Genomic DNA, 22,908 nt, shown 5'->3' with positions numbered 1-22,908 from the left:
GGGCCAGATCCCGTATCTTTCACTTCCGAGTCTTAAAGTTCGTCAATTCATATGTCAGAGCCTAGTAGGGTCTGAGCTTCGTAGCTCCAACGCTTTCTATAGGCGTTCTCTCATGTCTCGTAGCCTAAGCGCGCAGTAATGCAAAGATGACCCCGGAGGCTATCGTTTGTCGTTGGCAGGGTAGTTACGAACCCCCCACCCCCGACTGGTGTCTGAGTGCATAGTGTTTCGCCCCAATCGCTAGTTATCTTATATATCTTCCGCCACAAGCTCAGAACACGGGCGGAGCGGGACCTTTAAGTCAGATTGATGTCCCAGCGTCTGACATTAGCATCCGTTTTGCCCTTGACGCCAATGTTGAACTTTTGCAGCAACGGCGGCGCCGGCAGGTTCTTCCCCTTGTGCTTTGAGGCCACGTGAGAGACGAGCTCGCGTCCGGTGTAGAAAATCGGCATTCCTTTGTCCTTCTTGTCCTGAGCAAAGCAGATCAAGCAGCCGTACTTGGCGGGTGAAGAGACACTGCCGCGGGAACCTCTGCCGAGGGGCTGGTACAGATGGCTCTTGCAGAGAAAGGCACTCTTGTACTCGGCTTTGACGCCCGGATGCTCACGAAGCTCTTGTGTTGAATGGATGTTGCTGTGCGAAGATGCGGACACATGGTAGCGTAATCGAAACTCGCATTCTGGACATTCCCACCACAGGTATGCGCCGCCGTACCGGTCGAGGCGCTCCCGGTTATCCGTCAAGAGATCTCTCGGGACGACATAGGCGATCTTGCCCCTGTCTCGCCCATTCAAAAGCATCACTGCCCCGCGACAGAAGCCGTTGGTCTGGTTGCTGAGTAGTTCCTCGGGCTTCGCACGCTGGGTGTCAGTCATCTGAAAGTGCACGGTATCTTTCATTTGGCGCTCCCGGAACAGAAGGGTCTGGTAGATGGTGTCGAAGGGCTTGCGCTTCTCGAGCTGCGGATCATAGTGAATGATGAAGAGTTCCTGGATGCCGTGTACGGCGTTGAGGAGCTGATCGATAACATCGGTGATGTGTGATCCGGCGAGCGCGTCCGAGCTGTCGAGGATGTATGCGAGTTTAGTGTATGAGATCTTGTTGAGATTGGTCAGACGAGCGTCAAGAAGCGCCAGCCGCGGGTCATAGGCAGCGATCTGCGAAGGCACTGCGCCAGGATAGATGTAATAGTCAATCAAGGTATTGGTCCTGCGTCGGATGTGAGCAATCTGACGACTCAGATCCTGCATTGCAACAGGTATCGGAATAGTCTGTGTAAGCGCCATGATTGCAGAGTTGAAAGATGGTCCTCACTACTGGCGACACGTGGTGGACAACGAGATGTTCGAGGTCAGTGTTTGTAGCCTAATCAGCTGCAACCTGGCCCGACAGGGCGCATTGGGTCTACATATGGATTTCCGATAGGCAGCGGGTATGAGGGCGGCATGGTCATTCTGCGGGCGAATTACCACCGACTGGCTTGAGACAAAAGACCCTCTTCTACAGACTAGGCGTCAGAGGTGAATTGGGCGTTCAAACGTGTCAGAGAGAGGGGTCACGAGGTTCAGGCGCACGAACTGCCCAAACTGCCGCCATGTCAACCAATCGCGTGCGAAGGGCCTTTTGCACTGCCACCCCACCGTCCGCGCTAGTCCCGGAGAAGTCTCTCACAAGTTTTTTATGTTCACAAGGCGACCAAAGTTCCTCTTCCATTCCCTGCCAACAAGTTACACAATATGCCGACAGAGCTGGAGGAGGTAAGTGCTCGAACCCGGTCCGAAGTATACGGGACGGGATCTGACGGTTCGATAAGCTGGTAGGCTTCCTGGAACATGGCAACACTCAGATACGAAGCATAGGCAGGTGCCCAAACTCCGTGGCCACACCAACACCACTGACGAGGTGGACAGCATGTGAGAACCTGGTGGGTTACTCAGCGTCACAGCCATCCATCTTCAAAAAGGATCAACTTTTGCCGATTAAACACCTGGTGCTTCTTGTGCGGGACTATCCGGTGCGTTGCCTTGAAAGCGCTGCCAGGCTCTCAGCCTTGTGCCTCGACGCCTTGTTTCTACGTGCAGCTTGTCCACTAACAAGATCCGAAGTCAATTGCAAAAAATGCGTTGACAATCCTCGTCAATCTCAGCAGTCAGGATGACGAGATCCGCGCCAGACTTGCTCAGGATGATGATCTGGTCATTGATCTGGTCCGAAAGATAACAGTACTGCCGCCTCCCCATCCGCAATAACACACTAATCAGCCCAGAATCCCAAAGACCCCAGCCCACAGCTCTTGTCGGAGCTACTCGCCAACCTCTCGATTCATCCCTCGCTCGCTCGCCTACGCACACTCACCCTTCCTGCCACCTCGACCTCTCAGTCCGACGCCGCGCTCGATCAACTCCTCGACCTTTTCGTTTCCACCCCCTCGGACAGCAACTACGACTACCTCAGCTACCTCCTCGCCTCCCTCTCCGGCACGTCCGAAGACGTGCGCAAGTACTTCCTCACGCCCCAGGCATACGACAACGTCACCCCTCTGAGCAAGATCTTCGTCTTCACCGAGCACCCCTCACTGATCCGGCGCCGCGGCGTCGCGGGCACACTCAAAAACGCGTGTTTCGAGGTCAGCTCGCACCCCGCGCTGCTGTCCCTGCCGTCGGCCGAGACGGGCTCCGCAATCGACATCCTGCCCTACATCCTGCTACCGTTGGCCGGCAGCGAGACCTACCCGGAGGACGAAATGGACAAGATGTTGCCGGACCTGCAGTTGCTGCCGCCGGACAAGCAGCGCGAGAGCAGTAACGATATTCTGACGACGCATATTGAGAGTTTGACGCTGCTGACGACAACGAGGAAGGGGAGGGACCGGCTAAGGGAGGTGCAGGTGTATGCGATTGTGAGGGAGTGTCATAGCCACGTGCAGGATGAGGGCGTGGGGGAGGCGGTGGAGAGGCTGGTGAATGTGTTGATGCGGGACGAGGCCGAGGGGGAGGGGGATGCGCAGTCAGCGTTGGTGAAGAGGGATGAGGATAGGGAGATCGAGGAGGTATTCTAACGATTTGGCGAGTATCCGTGGATTGGTGATCGAATGCAAGGTATTAGTATCAGGAGACAATTTATCGACAGAGCGAAACCACGACATGGAGCAGGAAATGGTTGCAAAAGGGTTTCAGCTATATATATACATTATCGTGGATCGAAGAACCCTTTACTCCGTCGCGCAACAGCCAGCTATGCCTGTACTTTAGTGGGTAGCACGCTGCTTGTTGGCCTCAGCAGAAGCCTGATGGGACACGTTAGTCTGATATGTCGCACGATGAGCTCGTGGGGAAAACACGTACGCCATGCTTGTGCTCGTCCGCCTTGTCACCTAGGGCATCCTTTGCCGCCGAGGCACGGGTCGAGACGTCAACGTTGGAGTCCTTGGCGACTTCCTTGTTGGCCTCCTTGGAGGCGCCTGAGGTGGCCTCGTTGACCTTGTCGCTGACGTAGTTGGCGGCGTTCCTATTTCCGGCGTGTTAGGTGGGCTGCAGGTGTGTCCCGACCAAGGCTGGTGGCTTACTTGATAGAGTCCATTATGATTGGTTTCTTGACAAAAAGGTTGATATGGTTTTGTGTGTGGAAGGATGGTGTTTTAGTTGTGTCTTGAGTTGTGGTAATGAAGTAGAATGTAGATGGCCTCGAGGGCCCCGAAGATACTTATATGTCCCAGGAGCACTGAAATCGGGGCTCAGCGGTACGGACTATTTTCCAGCCCAGACGCTTCTCGAGCTGTGGCGCTGACTGGATCCCACCACCGGGCCACTGCAAACAAGCTGGGCTGACCTTGTGACGAACGACGCCATCGACGCTTTTTGCGTGGGGTCAGAGCGTCCGCGATGCAAACAACAGCTCTACGTCATTCTCCACGATCAGCCTTGCCTCTTTCAGTTTAGCTCGGACTGGTTTTTGGCGGCAACAGCCAATCAGACTCACGGCCAGCGGCAGGTGGATCGAGGATGCCAGAAATGCCATTCGATCTGTGAGGCTTTCACCAACCGCTCCAGTATTGCCTGAGACCCAACCCCTCGCAGAAACGCGTCATGATCCGCCGCCACACTGCGCTTGAGCCACTGTTCCAGTTCGCAATCTCGATGCTGTCATGGAAATGTTTTCCTGCGCAATCACATGCTCGACACGGATGGGGATATATTTTGTGGGGCAAACTGAGGCCTAGATCGGTGAACTTCAGCGATGACGTCGAGTTGGCTGGCGTTGCCCTGGACGATTTCTGCCATTTGGCCAAAGGTTTTGGGCGCGAGCGCAGGCGCAGAGAATGGCAGCGTGGGGTCCTGGCCTGGGGCGTAATTGGGAGACGTGAGTACTGAATCAAAGGGCGAGCCCGGCGCTGGCATGGTAACGCTCACTCTATAGTGACAACTCCGTGTTTGAACCAGGACCAGAGCTATGATTTACCAGTGTCCCAAAATGAAGACTCTTCGCTAACGCTGATGACCATCCTTGCGCCCGTGTGCATTGGAGAAAAGCATCTGTTCCACATCCAACGTAAAACCACTCACATACTCACCTTGAGCAGATACCGCAGCCGCAACTGACTGACATCGTAGGCGATGTACTCGTTGTAGAGCAGGTAGCCCGACTGCTTGAGAGTCTTGTTATCACCGACTGGTCCGTCTGGCATCTTGACACCCTTCAGGTCTTTATGCACACAGCCCGCATCCTTCCACTTCTGAGGCACCGTCCGACCGACTCCTTTGGTCGCGATGGCGCCATACTTCTGCGACAGATCCTGCGCATTCGAGTCGCCGGAACTGATCTCGTACATGGGGTTGGAGAGCTCGGCCTCGCAGAGTAAGAGGAGTCCGGTGCCACCAGACATACTGGCGCGGCAGTAGTTGGCTGACTTGGATGAGCAGTCGGCAAGGTAGACGCCCTTGCCGAACGCGTAGCCGTTCATCGGTGCTTCAGGCGGTGCCTAGGTACTTGTCAGTAGCAGCTTCGAAAACTTCTCACAGGTGAAGCTATGCGCGTTTCCTGAGCTCCAAACAATCGAGCGACTTACGATGCGGAGACCTTGCGACAGAATGCCACCATAGTTCGACGTGCGGGATCCGTGCCACAGCAGGAGCTTGTTCGAGTCCTTGACCTTTGCAAAGCGGGAGGCTTTGAACCGCTCTTTCTCGCCTGCGCGCTCCACCCGGAAGATGTCTTCGAGTCGATACCGAAGATTGTGCGTGGTGCCCGACGATTCAAGGAGATATTTTGCAAGCTCGTTGTATTCCTTGCTGTCGTGCTCAAGGGGTGTCATTTCGGAAAGACCCAGATCTTGATAGCGCTTGTCGATCAGAGCCACGGATTCGGCGTCACGAGAATTGTCGCGCGCCTTCATGATGGTATTGGCAACACTCATATCAGTGAGGGTGTCCAGCATGGCGACCTCGACCCGCAGCTTGTCGTTATCATCGATGGTTGGCGGTGCCACGCGGCCAGTGATGTGTGGAATTGTCGAGTAGTATTTGTTCGAGAACGACTCAAGAGCCGCTTTCTGGGTTTGCTGGTATTTGTTTTGTGCAAGACTTGGGTGCTTGATCAAGCTCCCAAGTTCCTGGAGATACTTGAAGCCGGTTTTGATGGTGCTTTTCGACAACTTGCCAAGCGGCAGCTTCTCCTTATTGTACCCTAGATCCTCAAGCGCGGCATTGAAATGGTTTTCGTTGAAGATCAGCTCAATGAGTCGCTGTGTAGCAAGGGGTAACTTGGACTTTACAGAGTCATCTTGCTTTGTGTCGGTCTCCTCTTCTTCCTCGTCGTCGTCATAGTTCTTTTCCAGGTAGGTGTATTTCTTACCGCCCTTGGAATCCTCGTTGCGATCGTCCCAAGCCAGACCGGTCTTGTCCTTAAATTTCTTCTCGAACTCTTTGATGGCGGACTCAAGCGATGTGGGACCTACCGTCTTGGCTTGGCCAAGTTCTCCCACCCTTCCCCATCGAGTGTGAGTGTAGAACTGTTTGCCATTCTTGCTCCGAAGGATCTGGACGAAGTAGAACTGTGGCGTGTTAGTTGACTTATTTCAAGTCTGGCATACATAGCACCGACCTTGTTGTTATTGCTGTGACAGACGAAGTTAGTATGATGTACTAAAACTTCAGGGGGTTTACGGACTCCCCAATGTTGGTCTGATTGAGAGCTGCATCCCAAATCACGTCTTTGGCGTCAATATACACAGTCGCACCTGTTGCATTCGCTGTTAGACCACAGCTGTTGCACCGTGGAAGTATTCACCGTTGTCATCTGAGAACGTCTCGTCGACCTTGACATTGGGCTGTGATTTCGCTTTCTGTTGTTGAGTCTTCTTCTGCGCTTTCTTGGAGGTTTGTGCAGCACCTCGCTTGCGCTTTGCTGGAGCCATATTGAGTTGACTGATGGGGGCCGATGTTCAGAGCAAGGCCAGAGGATTGCAAGATCGATATCAGACACTTCCGGAGACAAGAAAGTGCCAAAGAGCTGTTTGTTTATATGATCGATAGCTAGCGACACTGACCTGTTCAGAAAGCTTTGACGTCGCGGAGTAGCTGTAGGCTAGCTGCAGGTAGCCTGGTCAGACGTTCCACACGCTCGATGAGTCTTCACGTTCATTGGTCTGGCATGCTGCCTTGCGAGGAGGATTCAGCTTGGCCCCTGAGAAGTGGAGCCTTTTGCCTGTTTCTGCCTGGCTTTGCCTTGGGCTAGGGCCTCGGCTGCCACTCATGTGAATTTGCAAGCCGGGATACCTTGGTTAGTGTACCCATTGCCTGAAAATGAGTCGGCTGCATTGGTTCCGGGTTGCTCTGCAAAGGCATCAGAGGCAAATTGGAGAAGAAACAAGGCAACACAAGTCATTCCGAGGCGGGCAGACTGATGCGTTCATAGGCGTACTAGTGCCAAGACTACGGCGGGCCATTTGCTCAATCGCGTAGTCGCGTCTTCGAATTGTCCAGATATTACAACTTTACTGCACATCTCTGGCTGCCTGCTCAGTTCTACGCAACACCGCACTATGATCGACCATGGCAGCAATCCACGGTGTTCGGCGCTCGAACGGCTTCGAGCCGCCTCCGTCTTCAATTCTGGCAACTCGGATTGCCAGCAAGGATGCCGCTACTGAGCTGAACCAAGCCAGTTTCGATCAGTTGCTGGAAGAATCCCTAGCCACAGATGAGAATGGACAGCCGAACCTTGGCTCCGATGTTTCCATCAATCTCAAGGTTGTTGAAGTTGTTCTCAAGGCAGGTATCGACCCAGTCCTGCGGGACAGCATCGACGACCCCTTTCAACCCAATAGCGCAAACGCTAGGGCAGAAACGCGATTTCTGGCTTGTCTCGAAGTGATTCGCGTCGCCACAGAGAGAGCAGAAGGAGTGCTTTTCATGCGGACTTCCGCCAATGGAAAATCGGATGATCTCGCTGAACCCCCACTCTATATCGTAATGGTGCCCAAACTCTTGTCGGCGTTGGGACCACAGGCTTCCGTCCCTCGCGTTGACGCTATCCTAGAAACCATATCTACCTGCATTCATGTTGGTGGGAGCTCCAAACAAGGCACTCCCAATGACGCAGTGACCGAGTTTCTACTGGGCTCTGTGTTCGCACTGGCTACCACTTTAAGCCAAAAGGTGACAGCGACATCGTCTGGTACCTTCGAGCTGAATGACGAAGCTTTTGTCGACCGCCTCTGGAAAATACGCCCTGCGTGTCACGGCCTTGCTTCGAGGTTCCGATTCAACTCCCGAGCACACGTGTTCTTCAGCATTGCCAAAATCTTGCAGACTCTTTCGAAATATTCTCTTCCGCCACCCAGGTCGTTACAACTTCGCAAAACCATTCAGCAGGTCCTGAACACATTTGAAGATCTGGTAGAAGACGCGGCCGACAACCAGGACCTCAGTGAACTCATTGAGAATGTCAGCCAGCTGGAGGTTCGAGAACACCCAGACACGGCGTACCTGGACGACACAACAGATGACCTCTCCTGGCCGGATGGTGAACGCGCTCGAAAACGACCTCGACTTTCTGACGTACAGGATGGCGAAATTCAACAGCCCAGCATCAGGCAACAGCTATGCAGAAGGCTGACTGGCAAGTTGACCGGCAACGCTGTTGGTGACCTTGTTGGATTGCATACAACCGCGGCTGCGGCTATGAAGCGCTTTGGCGAAGACCAACAAACCGAATCCATCGATTCCATGGGGTCGATCATCTGTCAAATGGCCCAAGACTCACTGACGCAGGATCGCTGCACAGCATGTAATGGCGACAGTCTTATACGAAGCACATCAGACGTCGCTGCTGAGGAGCTCATGAGGACTCTCCTTGCCGTGATTCCACCCATCAAGCGCAATCCTGCGGCCAGGGTTTCCTCAATGACTGCGCTTCGTCGGATTCTGCTGCATACTCAGTCTCTGTCTGATTCAAGTCTTCGGAGCTCCACAGCAGGCGAATGGTGTCTACAATGTCTACGCAGTTCGTCGAGGGACCTCCGCATAGCCGCGATCGCAACACTACAGGTATATGTCATGGACATCCAAGCCGATATCTCCATTGCGCGTGACAATAGAGTTGTGGCTCTCGAATTCCTGCAGTCCTTGTGGTCGATGGGGGACACAGCTCTACAGGAAACGACAATATTAGCATTGACGAGAATAGCTCAGGTGGTAGGAGAAGAGGAGCAGAACATCATCATCTTGAGGCTCGTCGAGTACCTCGGCCACAACAACTCCTATATCAGTGGCCTTGTCTACGAAGAGATACAACAGTTGGCTGCTGCTCGTCAGGTGACGACTGCGGTACTCTTTAGACCATTCTGGCGGACTGTCGGTCTGGTGATTGCGAAGAATATGGCCAGTCGACCTGCCATTGCTGAGCAGATATGCTCGCTTGTGGGCATGCAAACCAACGGCTTGATGCTGTTGATTGAAGAATACGCTCTTCCAAACCTCGTTCTTAACCAAGAGCTCAACATCATCACTCAATTTGCAGCGGCCCACGGCTCCTCTACAACGGCTTTCGATATCTGCACTGCGCCTCGAAATCTTGCGGCGATCCTAGCCCATCTCTTGATGCAAGGCTACCAAGACGCCGAGCAAAAGATCATGGAGATGCTTATGGCAGTCTCCGACGACTTTGCATCTTTGGATCTGTCAGGCTGGCTCAACCACGATCCCATTCAAATCACTTGTACACTCTTGAAATCTGCGGGCGAAGCAAGCGAGAGTAAATCGTCACGAACGTACCACGCTCTTCAGTTCCTGGCCTCCATCCTTCTGCGCAAACCAGGTCAGCATATGTCATCGTCTAAACGAGGTGAAACTCTGAGTACCTTCCTAGAGAGCCACTGCTTGGCTATCGTGACCCATTTCACAGTTCTCCTCAATGATATCGAAGCCAAGGAGCCAAAACTCGAGAAGAAGCGCAGCGTTACAGCGCTGTCAGAAATCGTCAAATTGGGCAAAGCACGAGTTGTTAAGGCATTGCCGCAGATCTGTGCCTGTCTCCGCTCCTCCCTTGACGATTCAGATCTTTGCGATACAGCGTTTGCATCGTGGGCCACTGTCATACGATCGCTGAAAGAGGACGACATTCAACCCCTGGTGAACCAGACAATAGCAATCATTGTCAAGTACTGGGATCGGTTCAGCTCCGTCACACAGAACATGGCCTACGACCTCATTGCAGATTTGCTGAAGCAACATACTATAATGATAAGGGACAATTTTGAAACGATGCCATCTTTTGGTGACATCCCGGTGCTCAGTAAGTTCCAGGCAGAGATCGGTGCTCTCAAACGCCAGCTGGACGAACGTCGAACGGTTACTGCTTTCATCGAGCGCCTAGAAGACGAGAACGAGATTGTTATCGAGCAGGCATTGCGGGAGCTCTCGCCGGTACTGCGTGCCAAGCAAGGCTTTCTGCAGCAATCGATTCTGCGCGAGAAGCCCGATGCCTATATATCTGGTCTTACACGAGCGCTACTGGCTTCGCCTGTCAAGTTCCGGAGCAACCAGGAAATCAACCGCCTGAGCGCCCACTGCCTGGCCAGTATAGGCTGTCTTGATTCGAACAAAATCGAAGCTAGTGTTGAGAGGAAGCCATTGGTCATACCGTCAAACTTCTCGAGCGCTGGGGAAACCGTCGACTTCATCATGTATTTCCTAGAGCATGTCTTGGTGAAGACTTTCCTCTCAGCCTCCACGACCCGAGCTCAGGGCTTCCTTGCATGGGCAATGCAGGAATTGCTTAATCTATGTCATGAGGAGGATACTTCAGCACCTCGCATTCGAAGTGGTCCGAGCTCGGCTTATCGACGCTGGAATGACCTGCCAGAGGCCGTCCGAAATACTCTGGCGCCGTTCCAGACCTCGAAATACCGTGTGCAGGACTTACGGACGCCTGAAGGGCGAGAGTATCCTTACTTCAAGCCCGGAATGGCTCATGAGGATTGGCTTCGCGCAATAGTCATGGATTTCCTGCATCGGTCGCCTGGCAGCAACGTTCAGTTAATATACTCGATCTGCAGCCGAGTAATTCAAGGCCAAGACCTTTCGATTCCTTCGTTCCTGTTGCCGTACACGGTGCTCAGCCTACTGGTGAGCGGCGTCGACAAAGATGTCCGAGATATCGTTGAAGAGATCCTGAACGTATTGGGACAGTCTCTGGCAGGCCACGATCGAAGAACACAGGAGGACATCAAGTCGTGCAGCCAGAGTATATTTGAGGTCTTGCAATACCTCAGTCGTTACCTGCAGTCTCGGAGAAAGAATTTCAGTGTTCACGCGTCCAAGAATGATCGTACGGCCCTTGAAGTCGCTATGCAAGTCGCACAAGAGCAAATCAAGGCTGTCGAGCACTTGATTGATCAGATCCCACCAGATCTGATCTCACAACGCGCTATTGAGTGCAAATCGTATTCTCGAGCACTGTTCCATTGGGAGCAACACATCAGAAAGTCAGGCTCAGTACAAACTCGTGACTCAGATCTTGCTCGACTCCAAGATATCTACGCCCAGATTGACGAGCCTGATGGTATTGAAGGCATCTCAGCGCAAATGAACTTTGTTGACGTCGAGGGTCGAGTTCTGGAGCACAAGAAGGCGGGAAGGTGGACTACTGCTCAAGGCTGGTATCAGATGCAGATCGTTGACAGGCCGGACGACATTGATCTACAGAAGAATCTCATGCAATGCCTTCGAGAGTCTGGTCAACACCATCTGCTACTGGACCGATATGAGACCATGGTCAGCACATCACAATTGCCACTGACGCAGCTAAAACCGTATGCCATTGAATCAGCCTGGGCCACATATAGATGGGATGAGTTAGCCAAGCTTGTCTCAGCAGACCCGAGTGACGACTTTACAACCTGTCTCGGGAAGGTACTGCTTCAAGCTTACAAGGACGACCACCACGCCGGATCCGAGTTGATTGAAGAGCTTTACAGAACAAGTGCTTTGGAGCTTAGCCCCAACGCAATCATGTCCCTTGCGAATAGCTACGAGAGCTTGAGGAAGATGCACACAATCGATGATCTCCGTCTGATCCTGGAGACGACGACTGATAGCAAAACCGAGAACATGAAAATCCTTCGCAAACGACTGGATATCTTGGGATCCAATGTTCAGGATAAGCAGTATCTGTTGTCGGTGAGGCGGGCAGCTATGCAGATCAGGAAACCCGTATTCAGCGACAACGACATTGCCGGAGCTTGGCTCACAAGTGCTCGGTTGGCACGAAAAGCGAAAGCATCTTCTCAGGCTTTCGATGCTGTTCTTGCAGCTGCAGCACTGGGGGATAAATCTTCCTCGATCGAAGAGGCAAAGCTCATCTGGCAGGACGGTCATCATCGAAAAGCCATCCAGACGCTGGAAGGCGCTATCAGCTCTGGTGCTTTCATTGCTCACACTTACGTTGCTGAAGATGGGCCAGTCACTCTTACTACCGAGCAACAAAACAATCAAAACGAACTGACCGCGAAAGCCTATCTACTGCTTGGCAAATGGCTGGATCGAGCCGGACAGACCCAATCTGAAGAGATCAAGAACACATTTCGGAAGTCCACTGAGCACTTCAGGAAGTGGGAAAAAGGCTGGTATTATCTCGGCCGCCACTACAATAAATTACTGGATTCGGAGAAGCTGATGCCTCCTGGAAAAGAGTCACAAACATTTTTGACGGGTGAACTCGCCAAGTTGGTCATAGAGAACTATCTTCGATCACTTATCAATGGCGGAAAGTTTGTATTTCAGACCTTGCCGAAGGTACTTACCCTATGGTTCGAACTTGTTGCTGGATCAGATATACCCACTGATCCTCGAAGGGGCAACGAGAAATTCCACCAGCACAACAACGCCCAAAGAAAGCGAGTCATCGACGAGACCCACAAGTACATTCAGAAGTACGTTGATCGCATCCAAGCTGCTGTCCTGTACACCATTCTGCCTCAAGTTGTGGCGCGCATCTGTCACACTAATCCCGCTGTATACAACATTTTGGTCAGCATCGTCGTCAAAGTTGTCAGAGCTTTCCCCAATCAAGCTCTATGGACTTTGCTAGCCGTCGCAAAATCCCAGTCAAAAGACCGAGCAAGCCGTGGGTTGACGATAATTTCGAAAGTAGTCGAAGGCCAGAAAAAGTCCAGCGGTAGTGGACTGACTCCGTCCGAGTTGCGGAACATGATCTCGGCTGGACAACGATTTTCAGACGAAATCCTGCGGGTCTCCGAGTATCCCATCGAAGGCAAGATCAGTCGGGTCAGCCTGGCTAGGGACTTGGGCTTCCACCACAAGATCGCACCATCACGCCTAGTTGTTCCCGTGGAGTCATGTCTCGTCCCCTCGATCCCAACTTCTTACGATAGCGCCTATCTAAAGTCTTTCCGTGCCTTCGACAAGGATCCGGTTACCATATCCGCCTTCCTGGATGACGCTCTCGTGCTCTCTTCTCTGCAGAAGCCCCGTAAGCTCTCCATTCGTGGCTCGGATGGCGCCATCTACGGCGTCCTCGCGAAACCTAAAGACGACCTACGCAAAGACCAGCGCCTGATGGAATTTAATACCATGATCAACCGCTTCTTGAAACGTGACGTGGACGCGTCCAAGCGACGCCTCTACATTCGCACATACGCTGTCGTGCCGCTCAACGAAGAGTGCGGCCTTATCGAGTGGGTCAACAATCTCAAGACCTTCCGCGACATCATCCTCAAGCTCTACAAAGACAAGTCGATCTCGCCTAACTACACCGAGATCCGCAACTTGTTGGATGAATCCTGCTCCGGCCCACCCGAGAAGTGCGCCATCTTCTCGGACCGCATCCTCAAGACCTTTCCGCCCGTCTTCCACGAATGGTTCATCGACTCTTTCCCGGACCCATCCGCCTGGTTCGCCGCCCGGCTGCGCTACACACGCTCCTGCGCCGTCATGAGCATCGTCGGCCACGTCCTCGGCCTCGGTGACCGACACGGCGAGAACATCCTCTTCGAGGAGGACAACGGCAGCCTCATGCACGTCGACTTCAATTGCCTCTTCGACAAGGGCCTGACGTTCGAGAAGCCCGAACACGTGCCCTTCCGCTTGACGCACAACATGGTCGACGCCATGGGTCCCCCCGGCTACGAGGGGCCCTGGCGGCGGTGCTCCGAGATCACGTTGACTTTGCTGCGGAACAATGAGGACGCGTTGATGACCATCCTCGAGACCTTTTTGCACGATCCAACGACGGACTTCTTGGAGCGTGAGAGGCGGAGGAAGAAGGCCGTGGCGGGCGTGCCGAACAGTCCGGTCGAGGTGCTGGAGAGTGTGCGTGGGAAGGTCAGGGGTTTCTTGCAAGGCGAGAGCGTACCGTTGAGCGTGGGTGGGTACGTGCAGGAGATGGTGCATCAGGCGACAGATGAGTGGCGGCTGTGTCGGATGTATATTGGTTGGTGTGCTTTCTTCTGATGTTGGCTCTACAGTAGAACGGGGCTCCTGCACCCTTTAACGTGAAAGAATGTTCGTTAGGGATCAAGTATCGAAGGATTGACAGGCTGCTCCTGGAAATGCAGCATCTGTTGGCATTGATCACGTCTAGTAATCCTTCTTCAAACTCAATTTCATACTCGTTATTGACGTCCTCGGTATGACCACCCTCCATAGCTGTGAGGGAAGCTGTCAATTCACATTCCCTCTTCGGCCAACAACGCATCCAAATCATCTTCCTCCTCGGGATTATTTGGTAGTGGAGAGGAAGAATGAATCTTCATGCCTAGGCCATCCTTGTACGAATCATTTCGCAGGGGCGAAGAGGAGAATATCTTAGCTACCGTCGCCTGGGAGTCACCTTTCGCTTCGTGCTGACTGGACTTCACGGGTTCAGGATGCGCCTCGGCCCGATCGTGCGGCGAGGTTGGCGGCGTCGAGTGACGCTTCCGAGCTTCCTGATCGGCGAGCAGAGCATCGAGATCATCTTCACCTTCCGAATCAGCGTCATCGAAAATGGCTTGTTTCCTTTTGCTGGCCGAGTGACTGCTTGAAGGTCGGGATGAGCTGTCAGCTCGCGTTCCAATTGCGGAATGCGCTGTGGGCCGCGTGGTGGCAGTCTGATCTGAAGCAGCGATTCGAGATTCTTGTTCGGCAAGCAGAGCATCGAGGTCATCATCTCCACCATCATCGGCTTCTGCCGGACGTCGGGTCTGGTTGAAAAGGGGCCCGGATTGACGCAACGAATCTTGTTCGGCTAGCAAAGCATCCAGATCGTCTTCGCCCTCTGAATCAGGTTGAACATTGGTGTGCTTTGAAGGGACCAGGGGTCGATCACTCTGCGCAGCAAGTAGATCTACCAGCTCTTCATCATCAGGATCTCCAGCCCCGAGTGATTCTTGCCGGCCGGCCTTGCTGGGTGAGGGGAAAAACATGTCGTCCTCCTCCACCTGTGGCCCGCCCGACGTTTGGGTTCGCATTGGCTGGCCGTTGTGTCCAGCCTTTTCTTCCGATTGGAAGTCTCCATTCAAGATGCTCTCCACAAGCTCCGTGCCAGGTCTGATATAGCCGGGCTTGCCTTCGTCTATCCATTCTTTCCGCATCACTTGCATACGCTTGCTATGGCCAACCTTCTCGATCAATTGCAGACCGTCGGCAAACTTCGCTCGCGGGTAAAGACCGTCAAGCCATAGTTGGTAGAAGTTAAGCAGTTTAGCAACATCAGTAAACTCATGCCCTTTGCCCTTCATGCGCAATTTTCGCGTCACTCCAGCCGTCGATCGGGCGATCTCGCGAAGTTTTGGTATGCCCGGCGCAGAGAGAACTCTGAGCAGCTGTTAGCATCTGTTCGATGTAGGGATGTGAGTTGCGTCGTACCTAGCTTCATCAAGCTTGACTGTAGGCTTCCGCTTCTTCTTTATTGTGACCTCATCATCTAGGCCGAGGAAGTTTTCCTTGTCATCGTCATTCTTGCGCTTCGTGCCGCGGGGCGAGAGTGTGGGCTTGTCGTCGCGCGAGATAGTTGGGTTGTCGTTGAAAGGGTCGTCATCAGAGAGGTCGTAGTTGAGCAGTTCAGCTGCTGTATCAGCAGTGATCGGATCGGCAGCCATTGTGTCGTCTGCAGGATAATCAAGATCGGTGGTCGAGGGCAGTATATGGAAGTGGTTGAGGCTCGCGACGCGTCGCTGAGAACAGCACGCGCCTGCCAATCACGATCAACGTCATCGGCATTCCATAAGCACGCTAACTGGATTTGAATTAGGATGAATTTGTGCTTGGCATTGAGCTCCGCAGGAGCAACCTCAACTTGGTCCCGGGCCTGGCGATATAGGACAGGACGCATGACCACGACAACAATGGCGCAGGAGTCCGGGCAGCTTGTGCCGCCAAAGCGGCTCAATGCCACATACCCAGTGTGTTGAAGTCTTCTCTCAGGTTCGGGGAGGCAACTAACAGAGCCCACAGGTCATTGACACAGATCCGTACGAGCTCCCGTCCTCTACCAATGGCGTCCAGATTCGATGTCCGCACGCTTCAGCCACCGTATACTGACAAAATCTTGTATAGACACTGGCGTCGGGCCTTCAGGTATGCAAGAGGCGAAGATTGGACGTACGGGGCTGGAATGGCTGCGATCGGTCCTGCTTTCCTCACCGTGACTGAGCGCTACGCACCGTCCTTTTCCGGAAGAGGCGCATACCCACCGTTGTTCCGACTTAGCGTCGCGGTCGGGCTTGTGGCAGGTGCTGGACTAGTGTACCAGAGGAGTTGCTGTACGTTCGAGCACGAAAGGGCGACCTATTTGGGGGATAGCAGGAGGAGCTGACAATTGCTACAGTACGATTCCTGGGAGCTTCGGAGAACCAACGGGAAATCGACTTGGACATGAGAGAAATGGTTGACAAGGTCAAGAAGGGCGAGCCGCTGTACGGCACTAGCACCTTATCACCGTACATGCAGGGAGTGGCAGCTCGAAACAGTCGCTTTTCCTCTTTACTGAGCCACGTTGTCCCCTTCGCAAACTTTGTGAATCACAACCAGGTATGTCGGGGCTTTGAATGTGGTGCCATCAAGAACCCGCTGCTAATCAAGACTACAGCATGGCGTGGACACTGCGAAATACTACCAGCAGGCGGAGCGAGAACTGGAGGCCGAGAAGGGAACATGAACAAACGAAGTCGAAGTGAGCGGAGCATATCGGGTATGAAGACAGCTTCCCGCATCCCTAGAGGACTCACGGTGTAAATATGGGTTCAGAGATACCCAAAATCTTTCAAATTGACTCCTTGGGCACGGGCACCGACACTTCGCGTTGCTAATATACGGGCGGCGTCTAACGAACAGCGATCTAGGGAGAGCCATCGACGAGTCTCGCGAGTCGATGCGCAAGCCTACTTTCCGCCAAAAGCATCCTCCACCTTGAGCATCGTTGGAATCTGAGCCCCCGCCCCGAAATTTGACATCTCAATGGAGACCGAATCGGTAGCATGCAGCCATTTCCTTAATCACTATACGCTTGTGGATTGTTGCTGCATGACATTCGATGCGTGCTGATAGAATGCGAGATATCCGAATTCGTGCATATTGATAGCGGCTGCACATCCCCAGATTTAGCACAGCAGGAAACCCTTACTGGTCAAGGCACCGCTATCGCGGCTAGAGCTCGTGCAAATTCTCATGATCAAAGGCCAGTCAACTGATGATTGCTCGGGGGTCACGCCCGTTTATGCTCACTTCAACGCAGCATCCGTGGAAGCAAGACCCGTGTCGCAGTGACGACGACATGTGCTCTTACCAACCGGCTCTGCACCACTGGAAGGTGACAGTTGCCATCCACCGCTTTCTTTCCGGTCTAAGTTGCTAAGGTTCCCAAGATTTGGGTGGCGCCTGCCGTGAAATCAGTAGAGCATCAAAGCATAAGAGTACTGCCGATTATCGTCATCGGGTTCTTGATCAAGAGACCACGACTCGCAAAGCACTGATCTACATCATGGGTTTCATGGGTCTAGGCCTGCATGCTTCTATCTCTTGGTGGGCAATCTTTACCTCTACTGTTCTCGCCTTTGTGTATGTTGTTATCCGACGTGCGCAGGCATACCGTAAACTCGAGTATTTCCCTGGTCCACTGCTGGCTGCAGTAAGTGAGCTGTGGTTGTTCCAGGCAGCTTGGCACGGCAACTTTCATCTCACAGCGGAAAGCATTCTGCGGAAATATGGTACAGTGGCCAGAGATGTAGGTTGGATTGCGCAAGATCTGACAGCTGCCAGGCCCTTCACCGGTACGAATCGGACCCAACATGATCATCACGAACGATCCGAGTGTGATTCGTGCCATGACAGACACGCGATCCAAGTTCAGCAGAGGTCATTGGTATAAGGGAATGCGCCTAGATCCGAGAATCAACAATACCCTGTCCGAACAAGACGAGAGCCGCCACCGGCAACTACGTGCCAAGCTCTCACCTGGGGCACGTCTCAAGACCCTCATGGAGAGAGGCTAACTGACACTATTAGTACACTGGGAAAGACATCCCATCGCTGGAATCGAGAGTGGACGACAGGGTCGTGGAGGTAGTCCAAGTGCTAGAACGATACGTTGCTAAGCCAGAACCTGCTGACTTCGCGCGGATCGCCCAATATTTTGCGCTCGATGTCTTGACAGACCTGGCATTCGGTCGACCTTTCGGCTTTCTCCGCAAGGAGCAAGACCTGTATGCCTATGTCAAGACCAGTGCGAAGTTTTTGCCATTGATGGAGCTGTGCAACAATCATCCATGTATACACTACCTCTTGTCGAACACATTGGTGGCGTCGATTGCAGGTCCGAAACCGACGGATAAGACCGGACTTGGTGCAGTTATGGGGGTGGTCCAGAGGATGATAGGCGATCGCTACCGAGAAAATGTCGACTGTGGTCATAGCAGAGACATGCTCGACTCTTTCATCATCCACGGGCTGACCCAAGTCGAGGCTGAAAGTGAGTCGTTGTTGCAGATCCTCGCAGGGGCCGACTCGACTGCGACCTGTATCCGCATGACGCTGTTGTACCTATTGACCAACCCAGCAGAGTATCTCAGACTGCGACACGAGGTGCGTAGGGCTGTGGTGTGTAGGCTGTCATCAAGTCCTGTCATTCAGAACCAGGAGGCATTGCAGTTACCTTACCTGCAAGCATGTATCAAAGAGGGACTCAGACTATGGGTGCCTCTAAACGGCCTCAACACCAAAGTTGCTCCACCAGAGGGGATTTGGATCAGTGGCCTATGGATTCCAGGTGGAACTCAAGTTGCACATGCACACCACGCCATGATGCGCCGACAAGACATTTTTGGAGAAGATGCAGACTTCTTCAGACCTAGTCGATGGGTCTTAGGAAGCTCAGATGAGATCAAGTTCCGAGAACGAGTCTGGGAACTTTCCTTCAGTCACGGTCGCTCAATCTGCTTGGGTCGACGGATAGCTCTGATGGAAATGAACAAGGTCCTTTTCGAGGTGCAGTGACTAGGTCCCATGGATGGAACGTATCTGCTGACTACAATGGAGCTATTTCGGCGGTTCGAATTTGGACTCATGGACCCTGTGAGACCAATCAGATCCAGGTGCCATCAGATCCACATTCAAGACCAGATGTATGTCGGCGTGCGGGCCGCCGATTCAGGATGCCAGTGAGGACAGTGCGGAACCGTCGCGAGAGTGGCACGAGAAGTCATGTTTGCAGGGAGGGATTTTCCAGCGATCGAATAGCATTTGCCGGCACCCATGCGGGCAAGGCGAGACAAGGTTGGCAGGGTACCTAAGTGGCTACGCGAGGGGCGAAGCAAGTTTGAGATCTTATCAGATAATGAATCACAAGATCACCTGCTCGTCGCGCGGGATGCAAAGCTTTGATCTATGGAATTTGAAGTCAAAAGACACGCATCCCGACATCGACTTGGTGCATTTGGGAGCGGTGACAACTTAAAAGACAACTGCTTTTACGGACCGAGCCCCTAGTGACGTTTTCTTGGGCAGCGCTAGGCGGGCCTAATGCAGCCTGCGCCCCCCAAATGAAACGTGGAACGGCCACACCACCGCCTGCACCCTGCACGTCCCAGGCTCTGGCAATGGGGTGCTCTGTGCTATGAGTCGTCTTCCGCCTGATGATCATGTCCACCTCGACTCACCCGCCTCGCCTCACCCTAACATACCCGCCCTGGAGCTCTCAACCTTCCACGCCTCTGACCCTCACCGCTCTCACTCACCGTCGTTGTCACAGGATGAAAATGCTGCTGAGCAGCTTCTCCCGCGCCACCCATCAAACGGCGCGTCCTATCTCGATCCAGCCCATAACCACAATCCAGCCGCTTGGTCGGTAACACAGCACGGGCCGCCTGGCTGGTTTAAAAGAGCCTGGCGTGCAATCATGTCCAAGACGCCCCTCCTAATCCGCTCTTCACCGGCGTTGGGCACTGGATCATACGGTGCTGTCCCTATCCATGCGCAGCCTTCTCCGAGTTCAGAGGACGATGATCCCTTCTGGCAGGATCATTACAGTCACGACGACGACAATGGCTTGAGACCGGTGCAGAGCATGCCTAATGAGCGCGGTAACCGCTCGAATCCACGCGTACGAGCCACAGCCTCCAACTGGCGTCGACGTAGGTCGTCCATTACCAGCGAGGTGACAATGGGCCCTGATGCGAAGACCTCATTTGGGGTTGTGCCTCCATTACACGAAGACAAGGCTGAGTCGTCCAACGCAAGCCAGAGGACAAGAGGCGAGTCATCTGAGGATGACTGGAACGAAGAGAATCCACCAGACAACTCGCAGTATGCCGAGGTGAGAGCATCCGTCGCGCCTACAGACAACACCACAGTATCAATTAATACTCCTCGTATGTGGATCTTGTCCATGATGTTTGCTGTGGCCGGCTCTGCCACAAATCTGTTCTTCTCATTGCGCTATCCGAGCGTGGCCATAACTCCAGTCATCGCGCTCGTCCTTGTACATCCCATTGGCAAGCTATGGGACTTGTCACTGAAACGGAAAAGCGACCCTGTCGCTACATTCGTTGATGGCGATGTTCAGGATCCTCCCTTGGCAGATACGGGCCTGCCGCTCCGTACTCGCCTTCGCCTTTGGCTGGCCCAGGGACGATGGAACGAGAAGGAACACGCTTGTGTTTATATCAGCAGCAATGTGTCATTTGGCTTTGCCTTTGCCACCGATGTCGTTGTTGAGCAACACAAATTCTACAAACAAGAAGTTCCGATAATGTATCAGATCCTGCTGACCGTCTCGACCCAGGTGTTGGGCTACGCTTTTGCCGGCCTTACTCGTCGTTTTCTTGTACGACCAGCCTCAATGATCTGGCCCGGCACCTTGATGTCAACGGCCATGTTTTCTACGATGCACAAGAATGAGAACAAAGTGGCCAATGGCTGGACCATGTCGCGATACCGCTTCTTCGTTTACATATGGGCGGCAGCTTGCGCCTGGTATTTCTTGCCAGGTTTATTTATGCCTGCGTTGAGCTACTTCAATGTCATCACTTGGTTTGCGCCCGATAATCGAGTGGTCTCGACACTGTTTGGCGTGTCAACTGGCTTGGGCATGTTCCCACTGACGTTTGACTGGGCCCAGATCGCTTATATCGGATCGCCGCTCCTGACGCCTTGGTGGGCTGCCTTGAACGTTGTAGCCGGCCTGGTTATCGTTATGTGGGTAATGGCACCTCTGCTCTATTACGCAAATGTCATGTACTCTGCATACATGCCGATCCTGACATCGATTGTATACGACAATCGAGGTAAGCGCTACGACGTTAGCCGAATTTTGACACCAGAATTCATCTTCGACAAAGAAGCGTACGACAACTATTCCAGAGTGTACCTCCCCATCACCTACGTTCTCTCGTATGGTGTGCAATTTGCAGCACTTGCCGCTTTGGTCTCCCATACCACTTGCTGGCACGGCAAAGATATCATGCGGCAGTCGAGAGAAGCCTTCAACGAGCGCGAAGAGAAACGGGACACGGCTGGTTACGCGCCAGTACCGCAGCCGGTTTACAACGCCAATCGATGTGCCTCTGCACGAAAGTCCGGGTTTGATGTGCATAATCGACTCATGGCGCGGTACCCGGACGTGCCAATGACATGGTACTTGATCACATTCGTGGTCATGCTTGCTGTGGGCATGTTCGTGGTCGAGTATTATCCAGTCTACCTTCCATGGTACGGCCTCATCTTAGCGGTGTCCATCACTGCAGTCCTCTTCATTCCGGTTGGAATTGTCATGGCCATCACCAATCAGCATTCGTCTTTATACCTGATCTGCCAGCTCATCTGTGGTGTTGTCTTTCCTGGTCGTCCTGTCGCCAACATGGTGTTTGTCACCTATTGCTACATCTCATCGGCACAAGGCATCAAGTTCTCCAGCGACATGAAGCTTGGTCACTACATGAAGATCCCGCCGAAGTTGCTATTCAAAGTGCAGATGGTGGCTACATTGGTCTCGTCGATGGTCCAGATTGGCGTATTGAATTGGATGTTCATCAATATCCCCCATTTCTGCACGCCTCAGGCGATAAATGGCTTCAATTGTCCGATCGCTCGGGTGCACTTCAACGGCAGTATCCTGTGGGGAGTGGTTGGTCCACAACGTTTCTTCGGACCCGGTGCGCTGTACAGACCACTTGTTTGGGCTTTCCTGGTAGGGTTTCTCGCGCCCATAGGCGTATGGCTGATTGGCCGCAAGACTCATAAGAAGTCGGTGTGGCGAAAGATCAACCTACCGGTCCTCTTCGGCAGCTTGTCTTGGATCCCGCCGGCCACGGGCCTCAATTTCAGTATTTGGGCGGTGGTCTGCTTCATTTTCAATAGTGTTGTCCGACGAAGGGCACCCGCTTGGTGGAGCAAGTATACTATGACGATGAGTGCGGCCTTGGACAGCGGGCTTGCTTTCGGGCTTGTCGTTGTCTTCTTTGGCTTTCTGTATCCTGGCTGGGGCTGGGTCCAGAACTTGAAATGGTGGGGCACCGAAATATACAAGCAAGGCTGCGACTGGCAAGCATGCTCTTATCTGCAACTGAAGCCCGGAGAGACTTTTGGGCCATGATAGACGAAAGAACGCCGTTTGAATTAGAATTAAAAGAACGTTTCGTCGTTGCCCATACCTTGGCTGGCAAAGCTGGTATCTGCACTCAGCCCTACCGGACGTGTGATAACACCAATCTCCTCTACTCCGGTGTCGTGACCATCAGCTACGACCGCATTTAGGATTTCCCGTCCGTTTCGAACACGCAGACGCGTCCTCTAGATGCCGGCGTTCTTCCCCGCGCAGCAGCCCAAAAGTAGCATTCTTGGGTCTGAGAATGTCTGCGGCTCTCGGTGTGAATAACGAAGACCCCACCAGATGCGAAAATTAGCCCTCTCCCAC

General features: G+C 53.3%; 9 protein-coding genes across 9 annotated transcripts; 5 read left to right on the top strand and 4 right to left on the bottom strand.

Annotated features, from left to right (window-relative positions):
- Positions 1–296: 296 nt before the first annotated feature.
- Positions 297–1,289, bottom strand: HMPREF1541_01182 (uncharacterized protein; the record flags this gene model as incomplete). Its single annotated transcript, XM_008713482.1, has 1 exon — positions 297–1,289. One exon carries the CDS (start codon positions 1,287–1,289, stop codon positions 297–299), a length of 993 nt encoding a protein of 330 aa, XP_008711704.1.
- A 450-nt stretch (positions 1,290–1,739) lies between these two features.
- HMPREF1541_01181 (uncharacterized protein) lies at positions 1,740–3,061 on the top strand (the record flags this gene model as incomplete). Its single annotated transcript, XM_008713481.1, has 4 exons — positions 1,740–1,760; positions 1,817–2,017; positions 2,109–2,225; positions 2,270–3,061. The coding sequence occupies 4 exons, from the start codon at positions 1,740–1,742 to the stop codon at positions 3,059–3,061; spliced, it is 1,131 nt and encodes a 376-aa protein (XP_008711703.1).
- A 189-nt stretch (positions 3,062–3,250) lies between these two features.
- Positions 3,251–3,582, bottom strand: HMPREF1541_01180 (uncharacterized protein; the record flags this gene model as incomplete). Its single annotated transcript, XM_008713480.1, has 3 exons — positions 3,251–3,289; positions 3,348–3,510; positions 3,569–3,582. The coding sequence occupies 3 exons, from the start codon at positions 3,580–3,582 to the stop codon at positions 3,251–3,253; spliced, it is 216 nt and encodes a 71-aa protein (XP_008711702.1).
- Positions 3,583–4,561: 979 nt separating this feature from the next.
- Positions 4,562–6,415, bottom strand: HMPREF1541_01179 (uncharacterized protein; the record flags this gene model as incomplete). The annotated part of the gene is made up of 4 exons (XM_008713479.1): positions 4,562–4,981; positions 5,069–6,070; positions 6,165–6,250; positions 6,289–6,415. The coding sequence occupies 4 exons, from the start codon at positions 6,413–6,415 to the stop codon at positions 4,562–4,564; spliced, it is 1,635 nt and encodes a 544-aa protein (XP_008711701.1).
- Positions 6,416–7,052: 637 nt separating this feature from the next.
- Positions 7,053–13,973, top strand: HMPREF1541_01178 (uncharacterized protein; the record flags this gene model as incomplete). Its single annotated transcript, XM_008713478.1, has 1 exon — positions 7,053–13,973. The coding sequence occupies one exon, from the start codon at positions 7,053–7,055 to the stop codon at positions 13,971–13,973; it is 6,921 nt and encodes a 2,306-aa protein (XP_008711700.1).
- A 215-nt stretch (positions 13,974–14,188) lies between these two features.
- On the bottom strand, positions 14,189–15,601 carry HMPREF1541_01177 (uncharacterized protein; the record flags this gene model as incomplete). The annotated part of the gene is made up of 2 exons (XM_008713477.1): positions 14,189–15,317; positions 15,369–15,601. 2 exons carry the CDS (start codon positions 15,599–15,601, stop codon positions 14,189–14,191), a joined length of 1,362 nt encoding a protein of 453 aa, XP_008711699.1.
- A 246-nt stretch (positions 15,602–15,847) lies between these two features.
- On the top strand, positions 15,848–16,659 carry HMPREF1541_01176 (uncharacterized protein; the record flags this gene model as incomplete). Its single annotated transcript, XM_008713476.1, has 5 exons — positions 15,848–15,904; positions 15,957–15,973; positions 16,059–16,264; positions 16,330–16,532; positions 16,591–16,659. The coding sequence occupies 5 exons, from the start codon at positions 15,848–15,850 to the stop codon at positions 16,657–16,659; spliced, it is 552 nt and encodes a 183-aa protein (XP_008711698.1).
- A 1,129-nt stretch (positions 16,660–17,788) lies between these two features.
- On the top strand, positions 17,789–19,160 carry HMPREF1541_01175 (uncharacterized protein; the record flags this gene model as incomplete). The annotated part of the gene is made up of 3 exons (XM_008713475.1): positions 17,789–17,963; positions 18,019–18,983; positions 19,035–19,160. The coding sequence occupies 3 exons, from the start codon at positions 17,789–17,791 to the stop codon at positions 19,158–19,160; spliced, it is 1,266 nt and encodes a 421-aa protein (XP_008711697.1).
- A 733-nt stretch (positions 19,161–19,893) lies between these two features.
- Positions 19,894–22,587, top strand: HMPREF1541_01174 (OPT family small oligopeptide transporter; the record flags this gene model as incomplete). Its single annotated transcript, XM_008713474.1, has 1 exon — positions 19,894–22,587. The coding sequence occupies one exon, from the start codon at positions 19,894–19,896 to the stop codon at positions 22,585–22,587; it is 2,694 nt and encodes an 897-aa protein (XP_008711696.1).
- Between the last annotated feature and the right edge of the window lie 321 nt (positions 22,588–22,908).

Source organism: Cyphellophora europaea, assembly GCF_000365145.1.
Source record: "Cyphellophora europaea CBS 101466 unplaced genomic scaffold supercont1.1, whole genome shotgun sequence".
Classification (NCBI taxonomy): Eukaryota; Fungi; Ascomycota; class Eurotiomycetes; order Chaetothyriales; family Cyphellophoraceae; genus Cyphellophora; species Cyphellophora europaea.
Note: the sequence above shows the minus strand (reverse complement) of the source record. Positions and strands in the feature narration are given on the sequence as shown.